This window comes from Osmia lignaria, chromosome 11 (genome assembly GCF_051020975.1).
Source record: "Osmia lignaria lignaria isolate PbOS001 chromosome 11, iyOsmLign1, whole genome shotgun sequence".
Lineage (NCBI taxonomy): Eukaryota > Metazoa > Arthropoda > Insecta > Hymenoptera > Megachilidae > Osmia > Osmia lignaria.
In genome coordinates, this window is record NC_135042.1 from 8,226,447 (window position 1) to 8,238,671 (window position 12,225).

General features: G+C 44.9%; 1 protein-coding gene across 7 annotated transcripts in view; it reads right to left on the reverse strand.

The window, feature by feature from the left end:
• Window positions 1-267: 267 nt before the first annotated feature.
• LOC117603943 (uncharacterized) overlaps window positions 268-12,225 on the reverse strand; it is a 49,484-nt gene continuing 37,526 nt past the window's right edge. For 5 of the 7 annotated variants that reach the window (XM_076690971.1, XM_076690970.1, XM_034323574.2 and 2 more), the window contains 8 exons: window positions 5,980-6,069; window positions 3,651-4,687; window positions 3,321-3,583; window positions 2,925-3,198; window positions 1,851-2,314; window positions 1,456-1,753; window positions 1,164-1,289; window positions 268-1,040 (listed from right to left, as the gene is read on the reverse strand). In XM_076690971.1, the coding sequence (XP_076547086.1) occupies window positions 882-1,040; window positions 1,164-1,289; window positions 1,456-1,753; window positions 1,851-2,314; window positions 2,925-3,198; window positions 3,321-3,583; window positions 3,651-4,687; window positions 5,980-6,061 (2,703 nt within the window). In that variant the 5' untranslated portion in view covers window positions 6,062-6,069 and the 3' untranslated portion in view covers window positions 268-881. The remainder of the gene's footprint in view (window positions 1,041-1,163; window positions 1,290-1,455; window positions 1,754-1,850; window positions 2,315-2,924; window positions 3,199-3,320; window positions 3,584-3,650; window positions 4,688-5,979; window positions 6,070-12,225) is intronic. The other 2 variants (XM_034323575.2, XM_034323576.2) reach the window with 1 other exon arrangement.

Below are 12,225 nucleotides of genomic sequence, written 5' to 3' on the forward strand. Positions count from 1 at the left end.
TCGCACACACCTACCTTTAAGTATTACGATGTATGTCTGTACAAGGATTCGTGAGTTGTAAATAAAAGAAAGACAAAGAGACAGACAGACAGAAAGACAAAAGGGATAAAAAGGATTTAATTTAATTATTAGAAACGATGGGCAAGAATTTAGCATTTACAGGCTTCGCTATACACAAGTGGAAATGAGCTTGCTGCTGAAACTGCCTGAAATTTCAAATGTATATCATTTTTTTTTCTAATAATATCATAATTTTGCAGAGGCCTTTTCAACGTCAAGCTGGCGACTCTTTACTTCTCTTCCTTCTCTGTTCATATACACAGGATGATAAAAGCTGATACAACGTTGCTTGATCGTCCATTCGACGAGAAATATATTATTATCTTATTTATATGTATATATATATAAATACAATTCTTGTGAGTTCCTTCGTCGTTTAAGAACGACTTTTATTTATTGGTCTCGTACGTGAAACCTTCCACAGTCTCGCGTAATCTGCGTTTGATTGGCTTCGCTTTCAAAGCGACAGTCTTCGAGATGGAAGTTTCTCAAACTTCAATCCGATACACCTTCCCCCGTGCTTTTATTTTCATCGTGTTTTCTTGCGAAATAAAATCACCGTTAGGAGATGCGCGAAAGGGAAACACGGAAGCGTTTATCGTTTCGAGTCTCGTGTTCTCTTGTTAGGATCAACGTAGGTCGTCGATCGGAAATTTCACGTATATTTGGCAGTGATTCGTTGCCTTTTTCTTCCACGTTGATTAAGAAATCATCGAAGAAATCGAAGACACGCGCAGAGCAACGTTCAGACTCCGAGGAATCGATTTCGTTAAGCTGTCATCAAGGTCCCGTGATAAATGATGGACGAAAACGTAACTGGGTCAAGTGACGTTCTTCAGGATCCACGGGACGAATTTCGAGATCCTCGTGCACACCCCCGGTAAATTCGCCTCCGCGCAACCGATACCCCAGGATATTATGCCGGCGAGGAAGTATCGACCGTCTTTTCCCCTTACTTGAAGAGGACCACCCGAGTCGCCCTGTAGTATACGCATAAAAACCTTCTAAATGACGCTCGTTGATGTTTATTCGAGGAAATTCTAATCGTGTAGTTTCTGAAAAATGACTAAATGTAAGAATAAATAAAACATGAAGAGATATACCTGACAGGAATCTTGTCCTCCGCTTTCATATCCGGCGCACAGGAATATGTCTGGTATGAACTCGTGTCTACCAGCCCTCAGGAACATTGACTTACATCTATCGTTACTCACTATAGGCACGGAAACCTGAAACACAAAACGTATTACCCTTTCCTCCAAAAAAATTCCGAACGACCCATCGAAGATAAATCATCCCTTCAGCCCTCGACGATATATCACCGTCCAAAAATTGTAAAATGAACCGTTGCCAGTTGGCACGCGATCTCCTATAATTTACGATCACAAGTTTTACCTCCTGCAGCACCGAGGGTAGGGTGCCACCCTCGCTCAATCTCCCCCATCCGGTAACAGTGGCGTTTTCCCCGATCAACAGATCATCGGTGGCTGGCAAGCATATCGGCGAGATATGCGGGGCAAATGTCAACGAGCTTTCCAGCCTGACCAATGCCAGATCGTACTCGTACGTGAAGAAATTGTACTTCGGATGAACGACTTTCTTCGCTACACCTCGTTCCACGTACGGTAGACGTTCTTGAACCGACGAGAAATCGTATTCACCGACTCTGATGCGGATCTGAGAGGTCAACAAGCTGAAACAGGATCGAAGGACAGGATCGCGTTATGCCGCGGAAGGAAATTCGAATGCTGAGAATTTCTCTTCGATTACAGCCTTGAATATTTACTTACTCGTCGACGCAATGTCCCGCGGTCGCGATCCAGTTCTCGTTCAGCACCGCCCCGCCGCAGCGATGGGTGCTGGAGAAGCCGAAGAACGAGGTGCGCCTCACGGACACCTGCCAAGGCCATCGACCGAACGGCGCGTCCTTGCCACCGACTATCCTCGTCTCTGGACGCGGAAACAGCGGTGGTACACCGCATTGCATACCTTTGCTCTCCGCTGCCGCGGGAACTGTCAACACCGAGCCTGTCCTCGTGGCTGGCTCGCTAGTGGTCATGGTCGTATCTGGTTTTGGAGTGGTCGTTGTGGTGGTTGTGGTGGTTGTTGTAGTACTGGTGGTCGTACTGGTGGTGCTGGTGGTTGTTGTGGTGGACGTGGTGGTCTTCTTCGTGGGTCTGGGCCTGGCGGATGTCTCGAAATGGGACGTGGTTATGTAGTGTGCTGAACCGAGCGGTTTATGAAACTCGGTACTCTGCAAAAAAGAAATATCATCCATGGAATTGAATATGGAATGGCTGACAAGCCGCGTATTAACCGTGCGGTTTCCGCATTTATTCATTTTCAAAAACGATCAATCAACTTTTCCATCTAGCCGGGCTCAATCGGCTGTGTAATCGAGCCGATGCTTCTTTGTCGCGATTAACAGTAACCATGGATGAAAAGAAAACTATCGATAGAATGTAATAATCTTGCGGGTTACGAGATTCTCCATCGAGGAAACAACCTGATGAAGTTGTTCCTCGAGGAGGAACCGATTTACAGATAAGATGCTTCGTAAAACAGTATTCCATCTCTTGAATAGGGAAGAACGGCTCGTAATTATGGCCAGTGGCGCGTGGAAAGGATCGTTCACGTGGACTAGCAAGATTATGTTTCATCAGGTACTATGCAGGGACGGGAAGATGGTTAACAATTCATGTGTGACCCTTTCAAATCCTCCACTTTAAGGTTTTTGATAATGAGACGACTATCCTATTATTTAAAAATTATTTAAGCATCTACCAACGTTATAAGGTAACTAATGTTATAAATAGTATGTAGAACTATAGTATCAAAATACATAAGGAAACAGCTACACGTACTTCTTGCGGTTCGGTCGGTTTGAAACTCGGTCGCGGTGGAAAGGCTTCAGGCCCGTTCTGAAGGAGGCTAGGATTGTCCGTCCAGTGTGGTTTCAAGGACGGCCTAGGCGGTGTCCAGCTATTCTCCGACCAGAAATGAGAACTGGTGGCGATAGGTTTAGCGGTCTCGGAGGAACTCATCGGTTTCGTCGACGACACTGGCCTCTGTTTCGTGACGAACGCTGGCTCTGTGGTCACTTGCCAGTGAGAGGTCTGTGGTACGGATCCGGCTGCGCTAGAATGAAAGAAAAGTTTGAAGTTGCTGCTCTAGAACTTGTGCCCTACCGAAGTTTCTTCGCAGAGATGTTGAAAGCAAGTGTCTCTGACACTTTAGAACGTAAGGACATAGTCGAATACCTGGTTGTGGAGCTACTCGCGTAAGTCGGCCTGGCAGTGGTCGTAGTCTTCGTAGAAACGTTCGAAGTGCTAGGTTTGGAGATGAAGTTCGGCCTCGTATCTGATTGATCACTCATCGATACCGGTCGATAAGTGGTCGTTTTGATCGAGAAAAACGGTTTCGAGAATTCCGTCGTTGGTTTCGCTGATATCGGCTTCGTCGCCCATTGTGGACGTTCGGTATGAATGAAGTTCAAACTGGGATGTGGTTCCTTCGCGGGTTCCTGATCAAAATACAATCAGACACCTCTAAATATTTTCCCAACACCGTCACGGAACAGATTTACTTACATTTTCATCGACAGAATTGACGCTCGGTCGGTGCACCGACTCCTGGACACTTAGATCGGCATCCTCCGTTTTGCTATCGTCAGGTCTCGATTCCGACGGTCTTTGGTTGTTCGGCCTGTTCGGCCTAGTGTTCTTATCCTTACTAGACCCTTGCTCCTTCCCAGGTAGCCTTATCACTAACGTGTTATGTGCCGTGTCCACTTTATCCTTGAAACCCTGGTGATGATTCTGATAAGTGGTATAAGAAGAGTCCTTCTCCTTAACAGCCGTGTGCTGACCATCTTCTGGTCTAGTCTTTTGCTGAAGATTCTGGGTATTGTGACTTGGCCTCTTGGTGCTTTGAGTGCTATTCTCCCAGAGATTAGAGATACCAGGTCTCTTGGTACTATGTTGCCCTGGTCTCTTCGCGTTTTGAGATCCTTTCTCCGGAAGATCGGAAGGTCGTTTAGTGCTCTGCGATCCTTTTTCCCAGTGATCAGAGGATCCTGGTCTCTTGGTGCTCTGCGATCCCTTCTCCCAAAGATCAGAGGAGCCGGGTCTCTTGGTGCTCTGCTGGTTCTTCTCCCAGAAATTCGACGAGGCCGCGGCCACCGACGTCTGGATCCTGTCCTTGTGATCGGATGCGGGTTTCGCGTGCGGTCTTTTTTGCAACGGTCTAGCGGAACCGGCCGATAGCGGTCTGTGCGGTCTGCCCTGGCCCGCGAAAGAGTCGAACGTTCCGGATGGACGGTGACCGGGTCGCGAGGTGCTCGAATCCGTGACTAGGAAGCCGGATAGAGAAGCGAGAGTGGGCCTGGTCGATTCGTTGCCCAACGCCTCTGCCAGGGTCGGTCTCAATGGGTTCGACTGATGCTGATGGGGTGCGGTGATCGTGTTCGACGTCGAATTGTGCACGCAACAGCTGCCGAACATGAACGTGTCCACGCACACGCCCACGTGCGTGCCCTCCGATTTGATGCACTCCCACACGAACATGCACGTGCCCTCCTTTGACTCTGGGCCCGGCACCCTGCACGGCTTCGGGGTGATTTTGTAACCTACACGTGGACAGACAGAGTATGGTGATACCAAATTAAAACTGTACTTGAATTGATTGGAATTGATTTTCCAATGAGTTTGATCTTCGTTTGTTTTTTCAAGCTGACCCACATCGGTGTTGACGCGCGGTGCGTGATAAGCCACCGTTTAAAGAGTCTCTAGGTAATTCTCTCTATAATTAACGAAAGCATCCTGGGACCTGCGAGGTCACGGTGTACAAGGATCGATAACGTTCGACTAAACGATCGCAAGCACTGTAGATTTTGGGTGAATCGTTAACCAAGTGATTTTCAAATAAACTCAATGATCCGTCTAATAATCGAACAGTCGTTAATTATTCCTTTCGAAATAAGCTTCGTTAAGCGAATACCTAACACGGGGAAGAGGAAAAAGGGAAACTTAATCGTCGGATGGAGTACGTAGACCCGGGCCAGGTCGTTAACCGAGACGTAAGTTACCACGGTTCACAGTGTGTTCACTGTTTCGTTTTCTCCGTTAGAAATACGTTCGCGTATCGTTCGTTGCACTTTGCTCCGCTGTTAATTAAACGAGAACCGTTTTTGCAATAGATCAGAACGCTCCTCGAGTTTCAGAATATTCATGACCTCTCATTCGAAAAAGGGTTTTCGTTTTTTCTTGGAAAATTCTCCAACGAGCATCGTGTAACGAACGTCAGTAAGAAGGGTGCGTTCTATTGTTGCAGCGAGACCATTTTCCATGAAAAACTTCTAATTGTAATTAACACTGTAACAAGATTCCATCAAGCGTTATGGTCGAGTGGAAATTCCACGAGCTATCATAGGAGTTAAAAAGGAAAAGATTTCTTCCTCGAATCAACAAGGAATCCGCCCCTTCGTTCGCTTTTCTTTTCTCACGCTCGACCGACTGCACCTTGACCGAGTTCCTCGTCCAATTAGGCGTTACACATTTCAGAGGACGTTCCCGACACGAAGAAGAAAGAGAAATGTTCGAACAGGCGGAGAAAGGGAGTACTGGGAGGGGATAGAAGGGAAAACGTTCGACTAAGGGTCGAACGGTCAAAACGATGGAACCAGAACCGGCCACTTTATGCTCGAACAAAAAGATACCTATCTATTTCACGTTAAGGTGTGTTTCTTTAAATAACTGTTATTCACAAATTGCTATCATCGATTAATACTCTCCGTTGAATATTGAATCGTTCGAACATTGAATATCAGATGGTCAGTTTCCACGCACGGCTTCGGGAACACGATGGATAAACATATTGTATATGCTCGCGATCAAATCACCAAAAAAGAGTATTACTGACTGTGACCTCGATTCAGCGTGCTGAGAGACCTGGCGATGCCCGACCACCAGAGAATTGTGGCCACGTAACCGATCCACCGCATCCTGATCCCTGAAATCAGAAATGTACCACTTAGCATAGTATTCTCAGCTATCAAGTATCCTCGACATTCTCTATTTATCCAGATCGCCCCATCCTCTCTACAATTTTATAATGAACTTGTCTAATAAAAAAACGATGCAAAATGCGTTGAAATTTTCGTACGATAACGCGAACGATGCCTGAAGCTACAAAAGTTAAGGAACGAAAGAAAATCCATGGAGCAACATTGTGTTTGGATAGACGGTAGCTCGAGGTTGTTGTTCTCCGTGGTTAATCTTGAAACATGCAAATTGCACGCTGGCTACTGGCAACAAAACTTTTCTGATCCTTTGGATACAAGCACGCGTTTATCCAGTTATTCCCCGACCAGTTACACCTGTATGACTCGAGTTATTGCCACTTCCGTACCCGCCAGCTCTGGTCTCGCTGACTTCTGATGCGTTTCTACGCACGTATCAGATGCGGCCTCTCTGTTCCTTCAATTAGCGAGCTTCTGTTGCTAATAAGCATACCTAATGCTATGCGTTCCTCGCGTGCCTTGGTGGCGCGCCAAAGTACCATCCTTCGATCACATTTTCTATAATTCCAAACTTATTTAACCGTTCACCGTTCGAACAACTGGAAAAGTTCTTTTTATTAGTAATAATCGCTGCGAATCATTATATTTTGATGGAATGTGTATCATAAATTGAATACAGAAGGGTTGTAAATTAAAGTCATCAACTTTCTATTCGAATGGCGATCGAAGGAAGGAAAAAGAGCGAATGGAAATGGGCATCGTCCAGTTGAAAATGGAGAGGGCTAGATGAAAGGGGCGAGGTCCGCGCAAACGCTCCCATTGCATTTACGACGGGTCATCAACGACTATTATGCAAATAAAAGAAACCGCGTGGCAGTAAAACCGCGAGATATCGCGTAACGTTTCATCACGGACGTCTAGCCACGTTTTCCATCGGTCTGGCTCGAATATTATGCGAAACGAGCGCGTATATTGAAAAATGGAACGGTTCTATGCGTTTTACACATACGCATGCCGCTAGCATCGCGCATCGGTCAATCAAGGTATTGATTTAACACGGATTTCCAGACCATCCTGAATATTAGTTGAAACGGGGCTACGGGGAAAATCCACTCGTTCGAAAATATAGAAAATTTCATCCGAAAGAAACGTTGGACTTTCTTTCTTACACTTTTCTTTTCGAATACATCGGTGAACCCTGTTTCGTTAACGATCCGAAGGAAAGAAAAATCTCCCCCTTTAAACCGCGAAATCAAGCATCAGTGAAGTGTATCGCGGAGAGATGAAGGTAATTCAATCGACGGCAGGTGCAGAGCTGGTCGATAGCAGAAAAACGCGGTGATTGCGGAGCGGAAAGGATCGCAACCAGCTTGTTACCGAATTCTCGTTTCGCATACCGGGTCATCGAGCTGACTTTCGAGCTTTCTCGGTCGTTTTTTCGGACAATTTGTCTCGTTGACACCGATTCACGAGCGAGGGAATCCGACCACCGGTTCCTCACTGTTTTTGTTCCAACGGATAACGCGGTTTTATCGAGCCTCGTATTTCAACGACGACAGACAGCCGAGAGAAAGGGTGGACCAGTTCAAATCGATATTCGATAAAAAATTGCAGAGAATCCTTCATTGTCGTTGAAGAATCTATCAAGGTAATTTCGTGGCTTCCACCCTTTTGGCTGCTATGGTTATTCGAAAAATTTTTCATTTTAAATTTAGTAGAGGTGATCGATAAAGCGTTTGATGAAATATCTATCGGTAGTACCGTTACGAATTCGTTTAACTTGTATCCTCGAAACAAAAGGACAATCGACGCTTCAAATTCGATCGTTTCTCTCAAATGAACTCGGAGGTTTAATCGTTTCATCTTCAATAGCAGAAAGTTCGCTCGAACGATCGCAAGCGCACACCTCCTGGAGCAATATTTCCCGGTGTGGTTCATTATCATTTTAAGCGAATCACGTTCGCGATCGCGATCAACCTGAATGGTTTAGTCTCAAAACATTGATTCGCATTCATGGTCGCCGCGCGTAAGAAACGTCAACACATTTCACGCCACATAAATCAACCGGCACTGGGTTCGATTGTTCGATGCACTTTCGAGGAAAGGATCCCGTATCTGGGTCAATTCCTGCTGATTTGTGTCACCACGTTTTGTATTAAAACCTTTGCTCCGGAACGATGATTTTCATTTTTCAATTCATTCCCTTCCTTTTTCTATTATGTTCGATGCAAAATTATTTTCTCTCACGACGTATCTTTTATAGATAAAAGATACCAATTTTTCAAGTTATCATTAAATAAATTCCTTTCGAATATTTGGAGGATACGAAAGGTAACAATTTCTTGGACGATTGATACTTTGAAGGATGAACAGTCAAATGCCTCTACCTTTTTCCTAAATACAAAGTGGAGATTCGCAAAGGGTAGCATAAATATCGCATTAATCTTCCAGCTGTTCCTTCGAAACCGCGAATCAAGCAGCCACGAATCAGTCCAAAAAATTACAGAGCATCCCGAAAACAAAGTTCCCTCGTCACGAACGAGTAATCTGTCCAATCATCGATTGCACCCTGGCCCTTCAACTAAATTATAAGACGATACGGAAAAGATTTTGATATCCTAGATTGAAGATAAGCGAATGGAAAGCTTGCAATCTCAAATAACTCCTGAAAATACACGAGATCACGTGAACTTTACTTCGAGTATCGCTTCTATTCGAGGATGTTCCTGTTTGCAGGAGAAAATGCAGTCTTCTTCCACGAGAGTGGTACGCAAACATCAATTTCATATCCGGAAGCGATGTCTAGCTTGTGAGTTTGCCTGAGTGATTTCGAGACTGACGACCATCCTCTCGTGGACTCTTTTTAGTTTAAATATTTTTGATAGAATATAGACAAAATTTTGATTTATCAGACGTTTCATAAGACCCTCTCACAACTTTCGTTCTACTTCATAGAAAGAATTAATCATTTAGAAAAGAATGATTTTTTAAAATAAAGAATGGCTAGCGAAAATCATTTGCCGGATATCGTTGCGCGTGCTCGCGGTCAACCGAGTTCTCGTTCCTCTCGTTGCCCAGAAATATGTGTCACTTTTTGCGGGATCTGGTGCACCATACGAGAAACGGGTAACACGAGACCACGGCCCAGTTCCTCAGCAAACCCGAGGAACACGTTCTATTCCTCCCATGCTCCTTTTCTTCCATGTTTTGCCGGTCCGTTTGTTTTCTTCTCCTCACCCTTCGGCCCCTACGAGAAATGCAATTTTTCCTTCTTCAAACATCGAGAAATTGCATGGCATTCGTCTTCGAGACGTGGTTGCATCGACTTGGTCGTTCTCGCTCCTAATAAAAATTCAAATTTCGTTCCATATTCCTGACAGGTTTGCGTAACAGCCAGTTTCGCAATCTGAAAACTTTCCTTTTCGATTGTGATAAACGTTGCAAAGAAAAATCGAAATCGCAGTTGGAATGAATATTCGTAATACATAGCGAGGTGGTGTTTTCTATGAATAACACAGATGAAAGAGAGAAAACTTTCTATAGTGACCTGCGGCTGTCGATACAGCAAAGTTTCCTTATTTCGAATAAATAATAGAAAAATTTCCAGAGATGCACGACTTCATTCTCGGTTAACAAATTGACGATTGAAGTTGAAATATTGAAGAGGGGTTGCGATCGAAATCCCGAAAGGTTCTTCTGTTTACGTTTATTCGCACACGTCAGACGTGCCGAAAATGTGCGAGCATAAATTTGAATGGCCCCAAGCGGCTTTTCCCAAAGCGTGTTCACGAAACCCTGTCACGTAGAGATCCCCGCACGTGTTTAGGAAGTCGCTGGAGGGTGGACGAGCCAGGGGCATTATGAAACCTCGTCGCGACTATGAATGTTAATGGCAGCTTAGACCGCGGCGACGTTTACTATCGCCGTTGCAGAAAGTATAAACACAACAGTCCAAGTGCATCCTCGATTTTCTCTACTCCCCAGAGTGTCGTGGCACCGTCCTCGAGCGTTTCAAGAATTCACGCTTCGCTCTTGGCTGCTTCTTGAATTCTAGAATTCAAATTTATGCCTCTTCCAGCCGCGATTCTACGAAGCCCGAGAAATAAATTACAGAAGGGATAAATTCGAGAAAATATGACATAGTTAGAATTCGTAACGCTTAAAGTTATGGCTAATTTGTCAAGCTTTAATCTTACACAATATTCTTCCTAATAACTCCTCGATCATAATTCTATTAAATATTTATACATTTACGATTCCTCGGGAGATTGCGGAATTAGGACAATTTCAATTTGGTTCTTGAAAAAATATTCGTTTCCTCGAAGAGTTGATATTTTCTTTTTTCTAAATGAGAAGCAATTATCTATGAGTCGCGCTTAAGCTGTTCTTAACGATTGCTAGGAAAAAGAGGTCAACGCGCGCGTGTCTGGATACACCGGTCAGCGACAGTTTTATATTCTTTGCTTCTTGACCTTGCCCCAGAGAGGCCACCGATCGGAACACTATTCGAAGCATGTAGGGTAGAGCAGTAGTTTCTTTCTCGTGGCTGGACGTTTAACGGTCTCGGTCCATGCCGATCGGATCGCCACGCCACGTATCCTCCAAGTTATCTTCCAGTGACCAACCTGCAGGACGATCAACCTGCCGCGGTACAAGGATCTCTTCCTCCTCTTACGACTTTCTTATTGCGAACGATTACGCTGGAATTAATTAACTATGTTATTGCGTATCAAATGGCCGATTTCGAGGCAGAGAAAGTTTAGCAGAATCCGATGGCATGAAATAAATGCGAACAGTTCATCTAATTCTTAAAAGATCCTGCACGATAACCGCGTTCCTACGTCGCGTCATCCCGCAAAGAAACGTTCCGTAACGAGTAGCGGTTATCATACCGACGCGTTCCCGTTTCTGCTTTAATCGTTCCCGTCCTGACGGCGAAATATTTCCCGCGATCCGTACAAGAAGAAGAAATACTCGGGAAAGGTTAAACAGAACCTCCATTGTGGCCGCTGAAAGTGTACGGAGGAGGTCAGATTTCAAGGAGCAACCGCAATTTAACCTCGTTATCCACGCGTACTGATACCTCGCTGATTGAGAAAGAGAAGAAATAAAGAAAAAAAAAAAAAAAACAGAATGCGTCAATTAACCTACTAACCGACCAATTAACTGGCCCCTGGCCCTAACGGGGACAATACGTTGTGTTGCAACGGGGACCGTGGCAGATTTAATGAACGTTTTCGAGCGTATAAGCTGAACGTTTGACAGCGCGCTCGGCCGAGTGAAAAGTTGCTCCGTTACAGAGTAGGATCCTTTCAGCTTGGGGTCATACGAGCCTTTAAAATGACGTTTGTTACGATGAACTTAGAGGAACTTTGGTTTCTTTTAGTTCAGAGAAAGTGTAAGGGATGAAGTGTACCACCACTCGTCTCGTTTGCTCGCGTTCTTTAATTACTCAGAGGGTGCTGTCAAGATCAAAGGTAAACGATGGAAGACTCTTCTTTCGAGCATTTTTCTCTGAACCAAAAGAAGCCTGGTTAAAATTACGCTTGCGGAAGAAAGCGGTGCCGGTGAATTAATAAGTACATTCGCGACGATCGATCAACCGGATCGTCCGGAAACACAATCTCTGCAAGAAGATTAAGGATGAAATTATTTATAGCGAGGAAAATTGGCGTGATCGGCGAAGCCGCGGATCGTCATTACCATAGGACTAATAATCCATGATGGATCGCAATTAGCGATGCCTGACATCGAGCAAACCGTACGCGTCCCGTCACACGCTCGTCAAATTAATTAACCACCCATCGATCGGTTGATACCACGACACTCGCGAAGATCGATATAACTTTGTTTCCTCTTTCGTTTCCCTGCTTATTCTCCGTGGAAATCATTGGTTTCCCAGTTGGCGAATTATTCCCCATAGGCGGCTACTTGATACTCGATGGTAATTTAATTTATGTCTTTCCTGGCGCGTTCAGACGCCGTCTTAACAAGCGGGCGTTAGCGGAGTTTGCAGGAAATGGAGGATGATTGAAGGGGAACAGGGAAGAAGAAGCGTGTTCGTCAGCCTGGAATTTGGTTGTTACCGATGCCATGGGAAAGTTCGAATGCGCTAACGATTCCTCCTTACTGTCTTATCTTTCTCA